The sequence below is a fragment of the Alosa sapidissima genome, chromosome 12, assembly GCF_018492685.1.
Source record: "Alosa sapidissima isolate fAloSap1 chromosome 12, fAloSap1.pri, whole genome shotgun sequence".
NCBI classification, from domain to species: Eukaryota; Metazoa; Chordata; class Actinopteri; order Clupeiformes; family Clupeidae; genus Alosa; species Alosa sapidissima.
The window spans coordinates 30,167,749-30,190,711 of record NC_055968.1 but is presented as its reverse complement, the minus strand read 5'-3'; the positions used below and the strand labels follow the sequence as shown (position 1 = coordinate 30,190,711).

Below are 22,963 nucleotides of genomic sequence, written 5' to 3'. Positions count from 1 at the left end.
CCCTCCACAGACAGACAGGTGAGCAGGTGGAGAAATGGAGAGAGAGATGTAGAGAGAGATGTAGAGAGAGATGTAGAGAGAGATGGAGAGAGAGATGGAGAGAGAGATGGAGAGGGAGATGGAGAGGGAGATGGAGAGGGAGGTGGACAGGGAGAGGGAGAGAGAGTGAGAAATGTTCTGATTTCTTTTATGGATTCCAACTGCCTGTATAATTACACATTCTTTGGCAATCCAAAGTGAGCTTTTGTCATGCATGTAGAGCTCATTTGAGTATGAATTTCAGATGGAGAGAGAGGGAAAATTGATAGAAGTGTAAGGGTGAGAGAGAAAGAGAGTAAGAGAGAGAGAGAGAAAAATGGAGAAATAGAGGGAGAGGGCCACAGCGAGAGTAAAAGAGAGAGAGAGAGAGAAAAGAAGGAATGAATGAGAGAAGAGGAGAGAGAGGGAAAATTGATAGAAGTGTAAGGGCGAGAGAGAAAGAGAATAAGAGAGAGAGAGAGAAAAAATAGAGAAATAGAGGTAGAGGGCCAAAGAGAGAGATTTGAAATTTTAAACCATACTTTATTCCAGTTTTACAAAACCAAAAGCAGGTCAATCAATCACTCTTTGTCATCACAAAGTAGAGATATGAAATAGATAATAAAACCATTTTTATAAAAGATGGCTAAAATGCAATTCATTTTCCAAAAGAGAGAGAGCCAAAGAGAGAGAGAGAGAGAAATAGAGGGAGAGGGCCACAGAGAGAGTAAGAGATAGTAAGAGAGGGCCAAAGAGAGAGAGAGAGAGAGAGAGAGAAAAGGAGGAATGAATGAGAGAGGAGAGAGAGCCGGGGAATGCCCTGCTCAGGTCATTTGGCTCTCCCACAGGGTAAGCGACCTGGATCAGACTCGCATACTGAGAAGACTGGTCCTAATGGATCGCACAGGCTTCACTGGAAGAGGCTCTAACCGCTCCACGGCTTACATAACACACACACATACACGTCACAGACTGACACAGTACACAGACACACACATTGCCTTACTTTCTTTTTCTATCTCTGACACACACACTCACTCTGTCTTTCTCTTTTCCTCTGTCTCACAGACACACACACACACACACACACACACACACACACACACACACACACACACACACTTTCAAGCACACTCACATATAGGTTAAGAGGGATCCTGATCCATCTTTCAGGTGTGTCTGGAAAGCTCACTTCTGGGGTGAAAAGGAGTGCGTGTCTCCATCCATCTCCTAACCCTCCTCAAAAGGCTCCTCACCTCCGTTACCACACATGCCACGTGGGGATCCATTTCAATCAACCCAAATGGAATCAGTCTCCCTCTCATCTCTCTCTCTCCAGCTCTCTCTCTCTCTCTCTCTCTTTCTCTCTCTCTCTCTCATTCTCTCTCTGTCGCTCTGTCTTTCTCTCTCTCTTCCTCTCTCACACATCTCTCCCTCTCGCTCTCATCTCTCTCTCTCTCTCACGCTAACTCTCTGTTTCTGTGGAGTTTTTGCTCTAAAGAGGGGCTTTGCTCTTTCCAAAGGTCTCTCCTCTTAGTGGCCCTGGTGTTAAAGGACTCCACAGTGAGTCAGTGGCTGATGAGGGAAATGTCAATTGGTGACATTTAGAAAGAAAGACGCTGCATTGCCATCCTCACAAACGACTCTGTGGCCTGCTGTTAAGACCCCATGTCTGCAGTTGGTCGGGTTTCTCAGTGTTCCTCTGTCTCTCTCTCTCTCTCTCTTGTTCCTCTCTTTCCCTGGCCTTCGACCCCCCCCCCCCCTTCCTGCCCCTAAACCGTCCATTCTTCTCTCTCTTTTTATAAATGGATGAGCTGGAGCCTTTGACTGAGTATTACTAATGTCAGTCCAATGTCCGTGTGTCATTAGGCTTGATGCTGCCCAGCGCTAGTAGAACAGTTAAGCGACAGAGTAGATGCCTGTGGTCTGTCCAGGCCTCTCTCCCAGGGTCCCTACTGTTGTGTGAGAGCCGAGTGGTTATGGATGAGTTGAGAGAGATGGAGAGGGGGGGTAGGATTTGTAGGATTGCTGTAGGATTTCAACCACATACAGTATTATTACAGACAATGCTTTTTAAAATGTTTTATTCTTACAACCATTTTGCTCATTAAGTTCTGTTTTGCAAAGTAGAAAACAGCTGTACCGCCATAGATGTATATATAGACCGCTGTCCATGGTATAGGGAATAATGCGATGTGCTGCAACTCTACATTGCGTCAGCAACATCTTATGTCACTTCCTGTAGCGCTCTCTTGGCGTATCTCACACACGTGCCTCCCTCTCTCTTCTCTCTCTCTCTCTCTACAGACAGTGTCATTAAAGACAAGGAGTTTGAGGTGATGATGCAGATCGACTGTGAAGTGATGGACACCCGCATCCTGCACGTCAAGACCTCCAGTATCCCACCATTCCTGCGTGCCAATCAAACCCACAATGACACTCTCTACCACCCCAGCCCTACCAGTGCCCAGGCCACACCCACCGTCAGCGTCCTGGTTGGCTCCGCGTAACCTCGTGTCATGCCAGCCAACCGATCAACTACTGTGATCAAGTCGACAGACAATTCAAAATATAATTACATTTTTTTTTTACAAATAAATCCATGAAGAATATATATGTGTTTTTCCTCCCCTTTAGCTGTAGTCAGGATATGCAATATGCAATCTCAGTGCTACTGACCTTTTCTTTATGACTTTGGGTGTTATTTTTTTGGTGTTGAACCCTCTCGATTACGTTTCTTATGCTACTTGGTTGCTTGTTTATCATGGTTGGGATCGGATGGGAGTGAAGGTGGTTGTGGTAGTGTGGTAGTGGTCTCTCTCAAGGAGGTTAGGGGCTTAAGGCGGCCCCCGACATGTCCCTCCTATCCACCTCCACCCCCACCCACCCATCACCTTTTTTCGGTTTTGCATTTTTGTGTCGGGTGGGAGGTGTTGGTAGGGGGTTGGGGGTAGAGGGTGTCCCATACCAGGCGTCTGGGGGGCCCCAGTGAAGTCCCCCCCTCCCCTCCACCGCCAGCAGGGTAATTGATGCAGGAGGTGTGAAGTGAACCCTGACTCACCCCCTCTCTCTCTCAGCTTGCATACCTCCAGTCCTGCTGTTGATGTGTGGCCATTTTAGATTAGTTAGATCATTTTAGAAGTAGGGGCGATTTCTAGACAATGAGTTTAGGCCAACAGTGCATCACCACCACCACCACTAGAAAGCATTAGGGCAATTCCACGGAAAATTGTTTTTTTTGTCACATCCATAACGCCAGCGAAATGCCTTGTATATGTAATGCATTTGTATGATGTGAATGATAACATTCATTTTTTGTGCATTTTTTCTCATGTACATTCTTCAGCCAAAAATAGCAAATGCTCCAATTTCATGTAATCATTCACATCATACCATACCATCACATTTTATTGGCGTTATGGATGTTACAAAAAACATAATTTTCCATGGAATTGCCCAGTAACGTTGGGTCTTCAAGTGTCCCTGGTGATCAGTGGGGTGCATGCCTGTGGAGGATCATATCACAATGGCCGCCTCCTTATTTTGCTCTTGGTCTCAGGAAAATGTATCAGAACTCTGACCATTCTGTCATGGATGGGTTCAAACCACTTTGTTATTTCGAGTTGCTGTATTGTTTTGTGTGTGCTTGTTTTACTTAATTTAATTGTTACACAGTTTATTATAGACTATATTTTGCTGTTGGTTTGCACTGGGTTTGCTTTGACAGACAGGAAGTCTTTTTGAAGAAAAAAAAATATATAATTTATGAAGTTGTATTAACATCTTAAGGGACTGCCCACAAGAGCTCTGTTTATTAGTTGTGAAGAAGAAATGATCTCCTTTAGCTTCAATTAAATATATTTTATTCTGCATCGTGTGAGCTCTAACTTTCTAGGGATCTTGTATTTGCTTGCTGTGGTTATTTGAACTTTTGCACTCCTGGACTTTTTATTTGACCCCCCCCCCCCCTTGTGAAAGTTTTTCCTCATTTTTCCTCAAATCCCAGAATCCTCTAATGACAAAATGAAAGAGGTTTCCTAGAAAATGTCATCCTCTGCAGAGGGAGTCTCGGTGCCGCTGGGTGGGTCGGTCTCTGCCCAAGGGGCGGAGCAGGCCCAGCTGGAGCAGGTGAATTGCCCGGATGGGAGTCCAGTTTTGGTCTTCATTCTTTCACTGCGTTTTTAAACAACTGTTGGTCTCCTATCAGCAGACGAATTGGTGTATAGTTGCACTTTGACGGAAGTGCCCTTGAAACATATTTTTCTTCCCTTTTTAAACGAAATAATGTTTCTTATATTAACACAAGAATGTGGTTAATTTGAAAAATAAAAAAAGATATTTTTATGCATTTTACATGTCAACCTTCAAAAATTAGCCATTTTGTTTGGTGTATAATCCTAGGAATTCATTTGTCAGTATGAAGTAATTTTCATTTATGCCTTTTTGTGTCTTTAAGGCCAACCTCTGGTCTATGTTGTGATTTGCTTTGACTTTTTATTCTTTGGATGTGTAGCAAGCTTACTTTGTTAACAATTCTAGATATTGTTTGACCTATTCCTCCAACAGGACTCCCAAAGATTACCTTCCCCAAAGTAAGGCTGGTCCTCATGTGATATCCATAGACTGTGGGGATGCAGCGCAGTGTTTAGTTTCTACAGTAGAGTATCATCTTTAGTCAAATCCGATTATTAAAGATTGCTGCAATATTTAGCCAGTACATTGTTTGTCAATGAAAGGTCCGCATTGATCATGTGGAATGTGTTTCATTTGGTCATGACATATGTATGCCGATACAGTGCACAATTTGACTGCAACTTTTCTATGATGTAAAATTGAATTAATAAAACACTGGAAATTGTCACGTTCATTTGTTTTTGTCATTTTGTGCTTTATGTTTGCCTGTGTGTGTATGTGCAGTGTGTTTATATATTTAATGATTTAGGTATATATTATGAACATGGCCTGAACGCTAAATGGTAGACAGAAACACCAATTACAAGTCTCAGCTGTCACTTCACAGCTAAAATAAAAATTAAAACTAAATCAAGCAGACATGTCCACCACAGATGACTCTGCTAGAGGACCTCCTAAAAGCTAAGCTATAACTCTGCAGCCTCAGTGTGTAGTCAGGAAGGGAGTATAATTGTAAGCCTTCTCAAGAAGTTGACCCAAAGAGCTACTTTTCACATCACAGGTCTTATTTTATTGTGGTCTCCTCTCAAACGAAAGAATCTTGTAAAGTACAGTTCAGTTGGAGACAGGGGAAGAGAGAATTAAGTGCTTTTCTAACTTAAAGCTGACAAGCGTGTGTGATGTCACCACAAAATATATGTACAGGAATAAGAGAAATGGGAAAGAAAAATACAAAAATTACAGGATTTCTAAAAGTAGAAAAGTAAACGTTTTTATAAAACAATGTTTGCGGCCTTTGTACTTAACTGGTATGAAATGAGCTCCTGGATGGCTTTTATGTTGTTTATGACATTACTCTACCATATTCTGCTATGCAAATAGATTTTTTTGTCTACATTCATTTATCTTCTGATTTAGCTTTATTTTACATTATTTACAATGCATATTGTCGATACAAAAACGCCCTCTGGTTAAAAGTCGTCCATCTCTTCTCCATCCATGCAGGAGGAACAAAAAGTAAAACCACTTAAATATTTGCTCAATTAAAGACTAGCATGACATACATGAAAGCTGTGATGTATCAACATTGACAGCCAAGCAGACTGGTCTACAATCCGCCTGTACACATAGATTTTTTTTATTATTGCTTTTATACAAAAAAGTGCTGTCTCCTTAAAGAAAACATAAAAAACAGATGTAAGAATTTCCTGTAATGTTTTTTTTTTGTGTCTTGTCTTTTCACTATGAACAACTTTACTGGGGGTCTACGTAGGCAAAGGCAACGTTGTAGGTGACCTGGTAGCCGTTGTCCCAGGCGTACAACACTCGCTCTTTCGGGTTATAGTCGATCTGCGTGTTGTACGTGTAATTGTTGCTAAAGGGCAATCGAGGAACCATCTGCGTGTTGGTGTGTGTGTCAAAGGCGTACGCCAGGTTGGTGTTGCGCTGCTCGAAGCTGTCCGTCGCGTAGAGCACGCCGCAGACGATGAAGCAGTTGCCGTAGTGATTGCGGCGCAGGCCCGTCCGCCAGGTGTTCTCCCGGCGGATGCTCAGGTCCATCGGGTCGAGGCGGCTCAGGAAGATCACCTCCTGCAGGAAGCCCTCGTCGTCCAGCGCCGGGTAGACGACCCAAAGTCCGCTCTCGTCCACCGCCAGCTCCATGTCCGAGTGGCCGCGCCAGCGCCACGTCGACGAGTCCTCGTTGTCGAAGACGGCGTCGTGCAGCATGGTCCATGCCGCCACGTAGCGCTGACGCAAGTCATACTTGATGATGTCGCGAGAGAAGGCCCGGTTGTAGTAGAAGGCGCCGTTGTACACCACGTGACCTGTACCGATCCAGTTGTACGGCAGCTTGTAGGAGTTGGTAAAGCGGCCTGAGGGGGCAAAAAGGAGGAATATTAGGTGAACACATTTGTCATCTAAATACGGAAGAAGTAGTTCCTTGTTGTTACATTTCTAAATGGCTTTTGTCTTTTTCTCCAAAGGACGTTTGTCTTCTGTCTTGGGTTTTAGCTATTACAAAGGGCTCACTGAAACATCTTTAGCTTTGTATTACATTTGCACCAAATGGCTAATTGATGTGCACCAATTGACACTCACAGAGATGATGGAACATTTATAGGAATTGACATGGGATCACGTACCTTCCTTAAACACCTCCATGTTGCGGAACTCCTGCAAATTGTTGCCATAGTAATAGTTGGCAACGTAGATTTTGTCGTCCTTGGCCAGTGGGTCTTTCATCCACGCTCCTTCCCTGCGGCCATAGTTGTTGTGAGTGACGGGCTCTGAGATGGTCGACAAGGTGTCCTTGCACTCCCCTGTTCAGACAGCACCAAAGTTACCAATGTTTAGAATGCTAATGCTATGCTAGTTACACAAATACATACAGTATCTCATTTTGAAAAGAAAAGAAGCGTAACATCACCAGTCATCACATAATCAATTAGAAGAAACATGATAAGACATAATTAAGCCTCCCATGTCATAAAAGATCAGAATGTCAGACTCAATCTGACGTAATCTGAGTAAACTAAGCAGTCCAACTCACCCGGCTTCTTGTTTGGCTTTTCTGTCGTGGTCTTCTTAAACCCATCCGTCTCGATGTCCTCCTCCACGTCCTCCTCGTCCCAGGTGATGCTGTACTTCCGTTTCAGGGCGACTGGCTTCCTGGTTATCTTAACTGGGCGGGTGGTTGGCTCAGCCTTTGGGATGGTTGCTGGCCTTTGGGTTACAGCTTTAGCCGTTTCGATAGGTTTTCCGTTGGTGGTGTGCTCCGTGGTTGTGCTGGGGGTCGTTGCACTGGGGGTTGTCACTCTGGCAGTTGTTGCTGTGTTGATGGTAGTTGGGAGTGCAGTGGTAGCCTTAACCGTTGAAGCAGCCTTCGGTGAGGTTGGCAAGGTGCTGGCGATCAGTGGCTCATTGTCAGCAACTGATTCCTTTCTTGTCTGCTTGACAGTATCCTGCGTTGTTCCTCGCCTGTCACTGTCCCTGGCAACATCGGATTGCCACTCTGTGCTCCGCGATGTTTCCGGGACGTTGGTCTCTACAGTGACTGCGTGGTGGTCTGGCAAGGCAAGGGGTGTGACAGGCGCTTCTGTGCCCTGGACCATTGCTCTCTCTGTGGTGGCCTTGGAAAGGTGAGGCCTGACCGGCAGGTGTTGGGTAGTCTTAGGGTCAGCCACGGTTGGACGCGATGTCACCGACGGGCCCTCCGAGAGTGGCAGGGCCTGGCTTGAAGCACGGCCAGGCTCAACGCTCTCTGCCGGGGGTAGAGCTTCCTGCTCAGCCGCCCTCTTGTTGGTGGGCAGTCCGGCCTCAGCAGCGGGCTCAGGCACGGTCATGACCACACCAGGGTCGGAGGTCATTTCAAAGTGGTTCGGCGAGTCGGACTGCTCGAACTGCAAGGGATGGCCACTGCTGGCCCCTGAGGCTCCACTCTGACCCTGGCTTGGAGTCTTGCGATTGGCTGGCACAGACCAAGCCTTTCCGAGAGGTCTGTAGGCCTTGGGCTTGTGTTGGATGAGCTGCTCGTCTATGAAATAGTCGAGCATGCCGTCGCCACTCAGAACTTCATCCTCCAAAGCTACAGACAAATGATGAATAAGAAACATGCCAGTATACTGTTGTCTCCAAACTCCATGGTCAGAAGTCATACAAAGAACCAATCTGTATGTTAGAACATAATTCTAGTCCGAGACATATCTTCATCACCACCTACGCAAAACCATCCATTCATTCTCAGTATTTGTGGTACTTGGCTTAACTCAAACAAATCAAGCCCTTAGCAATCCAGACACACCTACCACTGACAAGGACACTAGACAGGCAAAATGAGCATCAAGTGAAAGAGAACATAGTCTCTTCACAGGGGCAGCCGTGGCCTACTGGTTAGCGCCTCAGACTTGTAACCAGAGGGTTGCCGGTTCGAACCCCGACCAGTAGGCATGGCTGAAGTGCCCTTGAGCAAGGCACCTAACCCCTCACTGCTCCCTGAGCACCACGGGCAGCTCACTGCACCGGGATTAGTGTATGCTTCACTTCACTGTGTGTTTCACTAATTCACAAATTGGGATAAATGCAGAGACCAAATTTCCCTCACGGGATCAAAAGAGTATACATACTTATACTTATACTAGTCTTATCAGAGTAAACAGAACGATCCTCCCTAAAGACAATAATAAAGTATGTCTCTCTTTAACTCTCTAACTTAGTATAACTAACTAACTGTAGCAATCATACATTCAGGCTGGTACTACTTACTGTTATCCTCTTTTTCTGTCTCCTCTGCAGTCTGAGATTTGTAGTAGGTCATGCCCCTGATGATGATCTTTGGCTGAGCAGGTGCTTTGTGCTCCTTGTTTTGGTTACTGGCCCCCGTAGTCTCGTCGTCAGCTTTCTTAGTCAACTGTGAGGGGTCATTCCCCCCTATAAACATCTCCTCATATTTATCCTGTCAAAGAACAGACCGTGCATGACATCATAACTTTGCAACTCATAAATATTTGCATAATATCACTTTTAGTGAGTTACGTAATATATCTATTTATGACTTTACTTTTACACTTTATTTTTCACTTTACTTACTTTAGAGTACATACACTGTTACATAAAGTATACATACTGTATATACAAACTGTTAGCACTGTCTGCTACCTTTCACTCTCAACTAACTGACAATGACCATAACTTGGAAATTAACCCCAACCCTGTCCTCAGTCTAAGCCTATTTGTATTCCCTATTGTCAGCAAAGAGTAAATAGGCAGTTTGTTTATGGAATGAGGTTGGACCCACATCTAGTTTTTGTCCCGTTTATGGATTTAGACTTCAATGACTGGTCCTTATTAAACTCTTTTTCAAAGACATTTTTTGGATCTGTAGTAATGTATCAATGTATTATGGCAACAGATATTGTTTGAGCAATGACAATCCAACTTGTGTGGAAAAATTGATGGGGGGGGGGGGGGGGGGTTGATGAGATCACTGGCCAACTGTGTGGGACGAGACTTACAAGTGTTGAACCAGGGGGAAATGGCTCTCCAGACAGGATAGTTCACATCAACTGTGTGTGTGTGTGTGTGTGTGTGTGTGTGTGTGTGTGCATGTGTGCATGCCTGCACAGATCCACACAAATTCATTAATGGCTGAGCTGAGCTTAGGTTGAGTAAACAAATGACTGTATAATAGAGGTTTCTACAGTCACTGGTGTAAACAAATGATAAGCATGGTCCACAGTGAACCGTTTGTCTCAATCAGCGGACTTTTGATAGCCGAGAAGATAAACACATTTAATTTTCCAATTTAATGAAAGCTTTTTGGCAACTCTTGCTGACGGTGAGATAATGGCAGGTCATTCCAATCCTGAAAGTTGCACAGAGCAATTTCCAAGTTGGACAATCATAAGGGCCAGTACTCTTCCAACTAGCCACTCCTTCTCAACATAACAATTACACTCTGATCACTCTCAGAAAAATTTGTAAGGATCCCCTTTAAATGAACTTCTAATGGAGGTTACTGACTGTAAATGTTGTAATTGTATATTAGCGTAAATATCCTAATATACTTTATACTTCACTTATAGGAGATCATACAACTCCGGAATAATTACACTTCACCCACACACTGTACGTCCTGCAAAGCAAAGCCAGGTGCAGGATTTATCTAATCTCTTTAACAGTATCCATCTCTCAGGTCACTTTCAAACTCTAATCTTTAGGCATCTTTGGGGAAAACTGAGCAAAAGGCATGTGTATTGTACATTTGCACATCAACCTGTACCAGATGTATTGAAAGTGATGTCATGACACCTGCAAACCAACCTGATATTGAAATAAATGTATTCATCATTCTATACTGAGTCGCTGTGTTTAAGACCTCCTACCTCTAAATTCTGATAGGCCGCTGCTTGGTCACTTTGTAGAGTAAGTCTCTTCCGTTTCTCATTGCGTGGTGGGGTTGACGATGTGGGTTTTTCTGTCTCCTGAATAGGCACACTTGTAGGTGTGGTCATGTTGTGCTGGTTTGCCTCCTCTTTCGTGTCATTCTGCAGCACCTGAATGGGCGCACGGTGTGACAATCAGAGTTGCACTGAATAAGCGATAATATTACACGGAAACTACAACAGCCCAAGATATCAACACTAAGCACCACTTCAGTTTAGACTATGCTCGCCTACATCGCTTCTTATAATCTTCTTATTCTTATTATGAGAATTTAAGAACCACATTTTTTTTCTAGACAAGGAGACCGCGTTCTCTAACTGGCGCTGTTATCAAATTTAGAAAACTTACTTTTTCAATACTGTCGACACGATTGAGGAGTTTAGTGGTAACCGAGTGCAGCTTCAGCAGGTCCATTCCGTAGAAGGATCCCTCCAGCAGCTCAATAATCGTGGACAGCTAAAAAAAAAAAAAACAAGTAAATCCCATAAGGAAGACGGATATGAATTAAGAACAAATATATTCACCAGCAGAAAAGTATTATTCCAGACATTTTTGATGAAAAATGTACGTCCAACAGGTTTCTGATAAAACAGATGAGCGCATCTTTGCGAGATGCCTTAACTGATCCAGTAATGCTGAGAGTGCATTGAAGAGCGCAAACCAAGAGCGCCGTTTTCTGCACTATTCTGGTCACCTTGACATTGTCTTCGCCAGCCTCCCGAAGCTTTTTCAACCTGTAGTCCCCCTCGCAAGGGTTCAGGGCCGACGGTGGCGCGATGCACGCGCATTTGCAGTCGGGCCCCGATGTCACTGTCTCCACGGTGTAGAAGTCGTTCGGCGTGGCAGTGCCCTCCTCGATCCGCCGGCAGGCGCTCCTGCTCAGGGGTCTGACAACACATTTACATCCACAGTCAGAGCCTTCCGAAAGCGCTTTCACTTTGTCATAATCACCCAGCAGCTATAAAGGAAAGAGGACGCAGGTATTTTTCTACCAGGCACAATCAGCACAAAATATTCCATTCAATGTATTGACCATGTGTGGTGTTAATAACTGACCGAATATGCCCCATGCCTAAATGGCATGCAATATGTTGAACACCACACCGAGACATGCATTATTATTTTTTGCAAATATCCAAAGTCTAAATAGCTCAGTGTTCCGAAATTCTCTTATTGAGATGCACTAGACTTACCTGGGTTAGTATGCCCTCTCCATTCTCCGTCTCAAGTGTTAAAGTGTCGTTGTGGTCTTCTCCGGTCTGTTCTGGTGCCGCAAGCTGCAACTTTGGCGCAGCGGAACAACACGCGGTAGCTGCCCACCACAGAGCGCACCAGATTCCCAAACGAGTCATACTTAAACTATACGAAAATGAAACAATTCACAGAGTCTAGTCAGATAAGCCAATAAATTAATTGGTTAAATGGTTTGCATAAACCCGTCAACGAATACCATAAGGTGTAAGAAAGTTCCGCTTTGTTTTCATGGATACATCATTAACATTTCGTCGAGGTCATCTTGTGGTATATTTCTGTCTCCAAAGTAAACTATTGACGCCTTCTAGATGGTTGTCCTATAGACAGATAGCAGGTGTTCAGTGCCCTCTGTCAGAAAGGCTTCTGGGGAATGTTTGCAAAGCAGAGCTGAGTGAGAAGCGTAGTCCCTCCGGAACAGATGGGGAGGACCAAGGATAAAGAGGTACCAGCCAACTAGCCCTCTCTCTCTCTCTCTCTCTCTCTCTCTCTCTATCTGTTTTCTCACTGTCTCTCTTCATACAGGACATAACAAAGCATTGCAGTCACTGTGGCACCAATTTATGTTGAATTAAGCAAGGACAGACAACTTACTAATAGCAAAATCTTACTTTAATTGTTTTAATCAGCACATTTTCTCTACTTACTCTTGAAATTGGAAATTGAACTGTGACTAGCATGCAGGAATTAAGCTAAACAAATTTCTGACAAAGTTGTGCCGATGCATCATGATGCTTTTCACCCCATGGCCCTATCAGGGATTGGCCTTTGATGTTGAAGAAGAGATTCAAAATAATGTTGAGGTTGAAATACCTACACTTGAAAGACAGTTAACCTGATAAAGTTTTGGCCTCATTTGTTTCCTCTATTTGAGAGTAGTAACCATGCCAATGTAATAAATAAATAATTGGCCCACTTAGACCTGGGTCCATTTTGTGACAAAGTCTAGGGAGACCCCTACTGGTATTACTGGGGAACATTTTTCTCAGTTCAGTGGCCTTGCAACTTAAAGGCACCCTATGCAGTTTTGGCAATTTCTTGTCTCTCGCTGTTTTCTTGCTTTTTGCTCGCAATTTTCTCTGCATCCTCCCAAAGTTGCAGGCTGGATTTTCCGCTCACAGACGCTCATGTAACCTCGGTACTTCTGACAAGGTATCTTACCTGGACCCTCACAGGTTACCCATAATTCGTATTCCATTAAACACCATTGGCTGGCCATTTGATTCTAGTTGAACAACCTCTTCTTACCACCAGCAAGGAGGGTGGTCTGGTGAGACACCAAACTGATGCAATCAGAGAACCAGTGTTACATGAGTAACCTTATTGTAAGTTCTCAAGGATTCGTTTTGGTATCTCACTATGGGATATGCTGACTCCCTGATTGTCAGGTAGGCTGAGGTCCGTCCCCTGATGTACCCACACACAACACTATATATGTGCCAAAGTTAACGCTCCACTGGAAATAAATGAGCGTACAAAAAGAGCCTTTTGTGAACGTAGTTTAATGCTGTCAAGTAAACTTTATCAGTGGAGAAGGACCTGTTCTTATCCAGTAAGTTTTGCAGAAGCATTAGAATAAGGTCCACCGAGCACTAAAAGGCTATTGCCCCTGCTTTACTCCACCAATCATGAAATATGTGTCACTTGGCATCATACGTTCTGGTTGATGATGCTCTAGTTCTCTGAATAGTGGCTATGACACGTTGACGGGCCATATTCAGAGACGTTCTGGGCCTGGGTGACAGATTTCCCCATTCGTTTGGGACAGCAGGTCCCTGTGGAGTGGCAAGGGCCAGGGTGGGGAATAGAAGTATTAGGATAATAATGCAAACCATAGCCAAGGTTTCCCTGGCCTGGATGGGGCTGCGAGGATGAGCAATAGGCCCCATTCCCATAGAGCAGTGTTTCTCAAACTTTTTCAGACAAAGGGCCACTTAACCAATAAAAACAACCTCACGGACCACCTAGCTAAAAAAACAGTAGTCCTACTTTAACAGTATATTACACAGTAGGCCTACTCACTGAACCACCTTGCTTATTGTATTTGCACCTTGCTTATATTGTGTGAGAAAATTCATTTAAACTGGCGTAGCTTACATAAGCATTGTTACAGAACTGTTTGTATTTACATACAATTTGGTTCAATATTGCAAACAACTCATCTATATTATATTTTACCACGTCTGCTCGCGGACCACTTGGGTTAGCTTGCGGACCACACTTTGAGAAACACTGCCATAGAGTGTTGAGGGCGAGTGTTGGAATGATCAGGTCCAATGAACAGGGATGTAGTGGAGGCTAAACGCAAGTAAACACAGTTTATCCACCTCTGAAATTTCAGAAATAGAGTTTATCCACCTCTTATTACAGTTTATCCACCTCTCAAAAGAGTTTATTCACCAATTACAACTTTTGACATTCAAAATTCACACTGTAGGCCTATTATCCACATTCATAACATGTACACTCATCAACACTCTAACGGTATCAACACCAAAACAGTAACAGACAAGAAACAATACGTTCAAGATGTCAGGGGGTTATTGCAGATAGAAGAAAAGTGGCTTAAACCAAGGGCGTAGGTTTGGTCCGAACTTTGGTGGGGACACTACCCACTAAGCCCCCTCCCGAAAAAAAGCCACTCAGCTCTTTCACCAGCCACTATAGATATATAAAATGATTAAAATGTGCTACTGTCCAACTACAATCCATGATTAAAATGTGCTACTGTCCAACTTGATCTAACTATAGCCTACATCAGACATGTGGACTCGAGTCACATGACTTGGACTCGAGTCATGATTTTAATGACTTCAGACTCGACTTGGTAAAATTCGGCATGACTTGCGACTCGACTTGGACTTGAATACTATTCACTCGAGACTTGACTCGGACTTTGCCTCTTTGACTTGTAATGACTTGACATGTCTTGAGTCAAACAATACATTTCCTGATCGTGGACCAGTCACCCCAAAGATGCTTTCACTTCCGCGACGAAAAAACAAAACACATAGTGGACACAAACGGCAATGCACAGTGCAGTGCTGCTGTTACCACCATGCATCACGCACTGTGTGTAGGGCACCAAGAGACAGAGAAAGGACCAACATCATTGTTGATGATGATTGATATCTCCTTTTAAATATAAGAAACGTATAAAAGGAAATCATGAAGGCAACAAAGACGAGATTAGAGGAAATTGCGGATTTATTCGGTCCTCACTACTGTTATAAACTGTGAGAGCCAGGGCACTTTGACATAGGCTGCACTCACTGTGATTGGGAAAATGGAAAAGAATATAAAGTTGTCTTTGCCTTTGTGTAATGGAACTGGTGAGTCTTGAAGTCTTAAATAATTCGTTTACATGAAGCACATGATATTATGCCGATTGAAACGCATTCCACTTAGCTAGGTGCTACTGGCTACCAGGCTCATAATTCACTTTTAATTGCAAACAGAAAATGTCTAGCAAGCATCATGTCATTACATGCTTTTATTTCCAAAGGAATGAAAGCTGTTTGTGCCAACCTAATATCATGCTTATTGTTAATATTGTGCTATACATGTAGCACAAACAATGTTAGAGTTTGTGGACTAGCCATAGGCTATATTTGAACGGAGCTAAAAAGATCATTAGGAGAATGTGTGGACAGTGGCACACAATGGGCTAAAAGTGACAGTGCATCATTTACAAATAAGGTAAACAGCATCACATACTTTAAAACAAAATTACTGTGTCATTATTATCATTTAAATAATATAGAAGTGTTTTATTTTTTACCTTTGTGGTTACTCAGTAATTTTGTGATTTATGCTGTATTTAATATGCCATAAGAAGCTTTAGTATTTAGGGAGAAAATGTAGGCTACTTTTTAACCGCAATTAATCTAGATTAATTCATTTCAAAAATATGAGGTTAATTAGTTATTTTTTAATCGTTTGACAGCCCTAATAAAAACGTAAAATATTTAACCGCAGCAATTTACTAATGTAGCCTATGTGACGATTCTTCTCGTCACCATTTATTGTAATCATTAACCATGACCTTGGCTTCCCTTATGAGTTGCCACTGGCAGACAGTCTAATAATTGTTTGCAGGCAAATCTGTGGCCTATCGCAGTGAAATGCCATCAGTAAAATTATTACTCATCCTTACAGTGGATGCCGCAATTTGGAAAAACAATATATATTTGCTTCTGTGCTGAGTGTCATGTAGCTATCCATTTCGTACAGATTACTCAGGTATGCTCATGCGTAGGCTATATTTCACAGGTATGCACATGCATATATCGTAAAAGATTTCATGACAGAACCATTGAACATATTTTAATCTGTATTTATAAAAAAAATACTGTAGATTAGATTGATGTGTTAAAATTATGATGATAGTCTAATAATGTCATTATTAAGTGAAGAGTACCTGATGACTTGTTCAGGACTTGAAAAAGATTGGGACTTGGACTTGGACACGACTTGGCTTTGATGTGACTTGGACTTGGACTCGACTTGCTCTTGCGTATATTTCACAGGTATGCACATGCATATATCGTAAAAGATTTCATGACAGAACCATTGAACATATTTTAATCTGTATTTATAAAAAAAATACTGTAGATTAGATTGACGTGTTAAAATTATGATCGATAGTCTAATAATGTCATTATTAAGTGAAGAGTACCTGATGACTTGTTCAGGGCTTGAAAAAGATTGGGACTTGGACTTGGCTTTTGATGTGACTTGGACTTGGACTCGACTTGCTCTTCTCTGTCTTTACTTGGGACTTGACTTGGACTTGACTGCTAAGACTTGGGACTTACTTGTGACTTGCCAAACAGTGACTTGGTCCCACCTCTGCTATTTAATTACATTTAATTTGAATGCCTGAATGTAAGGATTCATACCAGCTTTTGTGAATGGTAAATGGCGGATCAGATCATGCGTAAATCACTGATCTGGAGATCTTTAACTATCTTTAACTAAGACTAATTAATAGCTTTTGGCTGACTTTAATACTTAATGCCAAACAGTGTTTTATATAGTCTGTGCTCTGTTTTTTATGGAAGTTGCGTAAATCCACGTCGTTCTATTAAATGTCGTTTCATAATTAAATAGCCTTCCAATAGGTTGAAGCTTAGCTTTGCTACCAACGTGCACACGCATGCATTGAATAAACGCTCATACCACGACTTAATTCTATGCCTCTGTTTGATGACAACAAACAAGTATTTCCTAATTGCAGAAATGTTTGTTTTCTTTTTCTGTCCGCGCGCGGCTCCTTGATCAATTGCGCAGCAAATTATCAGACGATGGCCCGGGAATAATTTCACTCTGCAGACCACTGTCCACATTGCGGACCGCGGCCCATAGTTTGACAAATGGTGACCTGCATGCTGCCATATTAAGGCCTTTTTACGGTGTATTTTAGCCGGGTTTTCGCGTGGAGGGCTCTGTAGAAATCTGGCACCCTATTCAACGAAGTTAAACTGAAAGAGCGTGCCGACACACAGACAGACACCAGAATGAACTAGTTCACAGTAACGTTCATCAGGCAATACAGTAGGCCTACGTTCAGTTCACGTTCGCTCAAAATATGAACGAGTTCATGAACTTTCGTTCAATGAACGCGTTCAGGCACAACACTGGGGAGGGGGGGGTAGCTGAAAGTTGACATCTGCCCGGACTGAATACTGATGAATAATGAAGCCGAGGCCCACTTGCGGCGCCGCAGTGAGTTCGTGCGGGCTACCGTTGCATTGTGGGTAATGGAGTATTGGTGCGTGCAAAACGTAGATAATTCATTCGTGGGCCGGGCCTTGACTTTGACATGTCTGATTTAAACCAATGAGAATGACATGTCATTCCCTTTAACAGCAAGCAGCGCAACTTTTAATCAAATATCATCCCGGGGGCGTAGATAATTCATTCGCGGGCCAGGCCTTGACTTTGACATGTCTGATTTAAACCAATGAGAATGACATGTCATTCCCTTTAACAGCAAGCAGCGCAACTTTAAACAGTGCATCGGTATTTTCATAGTCAGCGGCACATCTGCTTGCACACAAGACCGTATAGAACAGTTATTCCACTAAACCATGCTTTATTGGAACCTAGCAGTGTATAGCCTACAGTACACACATTTGCACTTTGTCTATTACTGGCAAAATTAAACTAACTTCACCATGGTGTCAGTCAATGACAAAACAGTTATACACAGTTAATTACTTTCACTATTGACTGACAATGGGTTACCATCAACAACATAGCCTGGAAAAAGCAACACTTACCTCAATAATGTTCGAATGGCTGAATAAAATCCGTTTATCCTGCAGAGGAGTTGCTTACATCTCGACAGTACATCTTCAGCTGTGCTTCATAAGTATTAAGTATATATACTCTTAATTTGGTCTGCAGTTATCCCAATCCATGAATTAATGAAACACACACAGCACACAATGAGGTGAAGCACACACACGCTGGAGCAGTGAGCTGCTCGGGAAGCAGTGAGGGGTTAGGTCCCTTGATAAAGGGCACTTTAGCCGTGGGTGTGGGCATGGGAGAGCAGTGCTCAACCACTTCCCCCGCCCACATTTTTCTACTGGGTTGGGAATTGAACCAGCAACCCTTTGGTTACAAGCCCAAAGCCCTAACCAGTAGGCCACGGCTGCCCCCTCTCCGGCGCTCCCTCTTCACCTCTCCGTCATTACCAATTTGCAAATGATGGTGAATAACTACTCCTTGTGAGATGTATTTCGTAATATCTTAATTCTAATTATGTGTCCCATTGTATTTGTGTAATTTATAATGTTTTGCATGAATGTTGGCTGATGCACATTCGTAGATGACAGAAGCAGGGTGCGTTGTGCACCCGCCCATATCACTGTTGATAATGCACTCTTAAAATAACATATAAACAACTCGCCATGGACTTCTGACCAGGTTTCTCTTGGTCAGTGGCGTAATGCAGTTTTAGGTAGTGTACATAGCAATTTTTAGGCAACGCACCAGACCCCTCCTTAGGTCGTTAATTGCCACACCACTTGGCGCAGTGCTCAAAAAAAGAGAAGTGCAAGATAGGAATAAACGTTGGGCTGGGATAATAATCCACTTTTCACCATGCGCCAGGTCGAAAAATAGGGCCCTATGCCTCTATATTTGATGAGACATCTTGATCGGGGAAACTTGTTTATTTTTTTTCAGTCCGCGGTTTCATAATAGGCTTCAATTGTGCCGCAAATGAACAGACAGAAGCACCGAGCATAATTTGTGGCTCCGTGGACCAGCAATCTCGTCAAGGAGGCTAGTTTGAGAAATGCTGCAGTTGATAGACAGAGAATGGTTTGGGAACAGAAAACAGTTGCGTAGGCTATCCAGTGTAGGAACCCACCCCGCACCCAATTTCAACTTCTGCATGTACACAACAACGGAGGGCTGTAGTGGAGGCTAAATGTGAATAAAGGACCAGCTGTAGGAGAGGCTTTGCGGCTCGCTTGGGTGGGGTGGGGGGGGGGGGATTGGGCACAGCCCGCAATTCGTCAACATCACATGCAATGTCCTAGTCCAAGGCACCGGGGAAAATATTCTGGAATGCCGTATCCAGGCCTGACATGACAATATCCCCACATGTAGACTGATTTTTTTGCCTGTAAAAGGGCTATTTCTTTCTCTTCTTACCCTTCCTCTTCCCCCTCCTCGTCCTCCTCTTGCTCCTCCTTGTCCTCTTCCTCTAACTTCACCTTGTCCTTGTCATCCTCTCCCTCTTACTTCTTCACCTCCACGTCCTATTCTTCGGCCTCTAATTCTTACTTTTACTTTCCCTCCATTGTACCCATTGTACATTATCTAAAACAATTCTCACATGAGAAAGAGGTTATCCAATGTTTCTAACAATACCAGTGGTATTACTGTAAATGGTCCCTAGAGTGTTGATGAGTGTACATGTTGTGAATGTGAATACTACAGTGTGATTTATTAATGTTAAAAGTTGTAATTGGTGAATAAACTCTTTTGAGAGGTGGATAAACTCTAATAAGAGGTGAATAAACTGTACTTCTGAAACTTCAAAGGTGGATAAACAGTGTTTACTTGCGTCTATAGCCTCCATTACACCCCTGGTTGTAAGCGATATCTTTGTCATGGTTAGAGTTAACATTTTGTTGAGGTCATCTTGAGGTCATTTTTGCCTCTAAAAAATAAACTATTGTTGACTTCCAGTTTGTCTGAACTAGAGAGGATTCGAGCGTATGTTTTTGCCAGTTGATATCTCTATCACACAGTCACGGGCGCGCTCTCTCTCTCACACACAAACAACAAATCTCTCTCTCTCTCTCTCTCTTTTTCTTTCTATATATCTAATTTTTTGTCTTTCTCTTCCCCACATGTGTGAATCAAAAAGTAAACACACTCTCAAGCTTTAACTCTTAACTTTTTTTTTAGGAAAGCATGCCACAACACGGACATACTCTAATGAGAAACAACAATACCATACATGTAAAAATACTGACATTGTTACTTTACAGAATTGCTAGACGTCCAGATGTTGGGGGCAGAGGAAGAATGTTCACTGCTGAACAAGAGACCCATATAGTCAATATGGTGATTGCAAATAATGCCATAAGGCTACGGGAAATACAGCAGCGCATAATTGAGGATAACATCAACTTCCAAAACATAAACAATGTGAGCATTTCTGCGTTATCTCGTATACTTGCCCGCAACAGAATCCGCATGAAACAAGTCTACAGGGTCCCTTTTGAAAGAAACAGTGACCGTGTAAAACAACTGCGATATGACTATGTGCAGGTAAGCTATAGTATCATTGGTACTGAATCTGGAAGTGCATACTGTAGTGCTGTGCATGGGCCTGCTATGCTGCATTTGTTTTGTCTTTTCCAGAGGGTAATGGAGCTAGAGGCAGATGCCATGGGTCATGAGCTGCTTTTTGTGGATGAGGCAGGTTTCAATCTCACTAAAACAAGGAGACGTGGCAGGAACATTATTGGACACCGTGCCATAATCAATGTCCCAGGACAACGTGGCGGTAACATCACTATGTGTGCAGCTATAAGTCAGAATGGCGTTGTTCACCATCATGCAACTCTAGGCCCATATAACACTGCACACTGTATTACATTCCTGGACACCTTACATGACATGCTCACTAATGTTCAGGGACAAGAGCAGACCAGATATGTCATCATATGGGACAATGTTAGCTTCCATAGGGCTGCTTTGGTCCGCAACTGGTTTACAGATCACCCGCTCTTCACTGTAGTCTACCTCCCCCCATACTCTCCATTCCTAAACCCAATCGAAGAGTTCTTCTCTGCCTGGCACTGGAAAGTGTATGACCGTCATCCCCATCAGCGCATAGCCCTTTTACAGGCAATGGAGGAGGCATGTGGGGATGTTGACCAGGCATCATGTCAGGCCTGGATACGGCATTCCAGAAGATATTTTCCCCGGTGCCTTGGACTAGAGAATATTGCATGTGATGTAGATGAAATTTTGTGGCCGGACCCAGAGAGACGACATGATGTAGACTGATTTTTTTGTTTTTCTCTGTGAAATTACTACAGTATTTTGTGTTTTGACTTGGAAAAAAACACTTGTGTTTGTTTTGATGTGTCTAAATAAACACTGTAATACTTGATGTTTGGATCCCTGTATGTTTACAGAACTATGACAAAAGTATTACCTCAAACTGACATAGCCTACCTTGTGCACAGAGAAAGCAAAAGCCAGATGTGTTTTTTATTTATACCATTAGTGTGTAGTTGGCACATTGTGTGCTTATTATTGTGATGGCTTGTGTTTACTGTTTGATAGGAAAACACCATTTTTACGAAGGTGTGAAGAGTTAAGCAAGGTGTGTTAGCATTTTCAAGAGAACTACAATGTTTTGCTGATTGGGTGAGAGGTTTTGCCATTTGTGTGTAGAGTTTTGCAAAAAAAGCCATAGTTATAAAAAATGTGCTTAAGCAATCAGAAAAAACTGTAATTGAAATGCCTTGCGGCCACCAATCCGTGACGTCATACATTCAGTGAACTCTCAGAAGGTGCACGCAGCCAGGCACAGTGCTGCAGGAGCACGGTATGGTCACTTGGCAGTTAGCCTATCTGAACATGCAATAGTATTCAGCTTAGAGATGGAGAATAAAAAGTTGTTTCATGTTTAATGAAGTAGGCTATCAAACCCGTTTTAACCATCTCATGGTCCATCCATTTCAATAAACTGGCAGCTTCGAAAATCTAAAGCTGAACGTTCATAACATATTCTGTTTAGGTTACTAGTAGCTTAGGTTAGTAGACCTAGTTCATAAAACAAAGTAAGCAAACCTTTTCTAAATCGTCATAAGCCGACGACATAGTTGTTTAACTAACCCAACTCCACACGTCGTTCTCTGTTTACAGTAGGCTACATAACGCGTCATTTCACTCAGTGGCATGCACAGCACGTGAATCTGCAAGACACAAGCTTGCTAATGGTGGTAGTTCACTGTGATAAACATTAAAATTATAGCCTGACAAGCCAGGCTAGGCAATAACATATTTGCTGCCGCTAGGGTGCGTCTAGATTTCTGGGCTATTAAAATTAGCTTTGAATTTAATCAGTAAGATGTAGCCTTATAGCCTATGATCTCTGTGTAGACAATAGCCTAATGAAAACCGAAAAGACCTATCTGTCTGTGCCCTGGCCACAGTAGGCCTACAGTACAGTACATGCACTCCTATTGAATTTTCAGAACCAAGGAGAGAAATTAGAAAAATGTGTTACAGCTCTGTCTGCTATTTACCATTCTTCTTGATACATAATGAATAAATATGAAAATGTATAAAATGTTTATCAGTACATTAGACTACTTTGCAAATTTCTAAACCATATAATAGCCTGTCCCACCATAATCATTGAAATAGCATAATGCTAGAATTTAAATGCAAAAAAAATAAATAAAAAATGTCCAGCTCAGGTTCAGATTATTAAAGCTTTACAGGCTAGGGAATGTAAAACTTAAGTTCCAGTTTACACCATTCAAATTGTGATATCTTTTCTAGCTTTCGTATGCATTATGTTCTATAAAACATGATATTATATTCTGCAGCGCAAAGATGCCCACTAAAG

General features: G+C 42.7%; 3 protein-coding genes and 1 long non-coding RNA gene across 5 annotated transcripts in view; 2 read left to right on the top strand and 2 right to left on the bottom strand.

Annotated features, from left to right (window-relative positions):
- atf6 (activating transcription factor 6) overlaps positions 1–4,883 on the top strand; it is a 70,648-nt gene extending 65,765 nt beyond the window's left edge. Inside the window, exon 16 of the mRNA XM_042056110.1 lies at positions 2,326–4,883. Within this exon, the coding sequence (XP_041912044.1) occupies positions 2,326–2,528 (203 nt within the window). The 3' untranslated portion in view covers positions 2,529–4,883. The remainder of the gene's footprint in view (positions 1–2,325) is intronic.
- LOC121677414 lies at positions 1,174–22,629 on the bottom strand. The gene is made up of 3 exons (XR_006020965.1): positions 22,619–22,629; positions 15,271–15,274; positions 1,174–1,254 (listed from the first exon to the last, which is right to left on the bottom strand). It is a non-coding gene; the product is annotated as an uncharacterized LOC121677414 (long non-coding RNA).
- On the bottom strand, positions 5,199–12,272 carry olfml2ba (olfactomedin-like 2Ba). 2 transcript variants are annotated; one of them, XM_042056107.1, is made up of 8 exons: positions 11,787–12,272; positions 11,288–11,551; positions 10,942–11,049; positions 10,533–10,703; positions 8,914–9,103; positions 7,202–8,236; positions 6,795–6,971; positions 5,199–6,524 (listed from the first exon to the last, which is right to left on the bottom strand). In XM_042056107.1, the coding sequence occupies exons 1-8, from the start codon at positions 11,943–11,945 to the stop codon at positions 5,905–5,907; spliced, it is 2,724 nt and encodes a 907-aa protein (XP_041912041.1). In that variant the 5' UTR covers positions 11,946–12,272; the 3' UTR covers positions 5,199–5,904. The 2 variants fall into 2 exon arrangements, with proteins under 2 accessions (XP_041912041.1, XP_041912043.1); XM_042056109.1 differs by having other exon boundaries at positions 11,288–11,480; positions 11,787–11,909.
- LOC121677413 lies at positions 20,306–21,552 on the top strand. Its single transcript, XM_042056111.1, has 2 exons — positions 20,306–20,643; positions 20,737–21,552. The coding sequence occupies exons 1-2, from the start codon at positions 20,308–20,310 to the stop codon at positions 21,385–21,387; spliced, it is 987 nt and encodes a 328-aa protein (XP_041912045.1). The 5' UTR covers positions 20,306–20,307; the 3' UTR covers positions 21,388–21,552.
- Positions 22,630–22,963: the final 334 nt, after the last annotated feature.

Coding starts and splice junctions, on each gene's coding strand:
- olfml2ba (XM_042056107.1), bottom strand. CDS start 11,945: ATGACTCGTTTGGGAATCTGGTGCGCTCTGTGGTGGGCAGCTACCGCG. Junction 8,237..8,913: donor GACAGAAAAAGAGGATAACA/GTAAGTAGTACC, acceptor ATTTGTCTGTAG/CTTTGGAGGATGAAGTTCTG. Junction 6,972..7,201: donor AAAGCCAAACAAGAAGCCGG/GTGAGTTGGACT, acceptor CTGTCTGAACAG/GGGAGTGCAAGGACACCTTG.
- LOC121677413 (XM_042056111.1), top strand. CDS start 20,308: ATGAGAAACAACAATACCATACATGTAAAAATACTGACATTGTTACTT. Junction 20,644..20,736: donor TGCGATATGACTATGTGCAG/GTAAGCTATAGT, acceptor TGTCTTTTCCAG/AGGGTAATGGAGCTAGAGGC.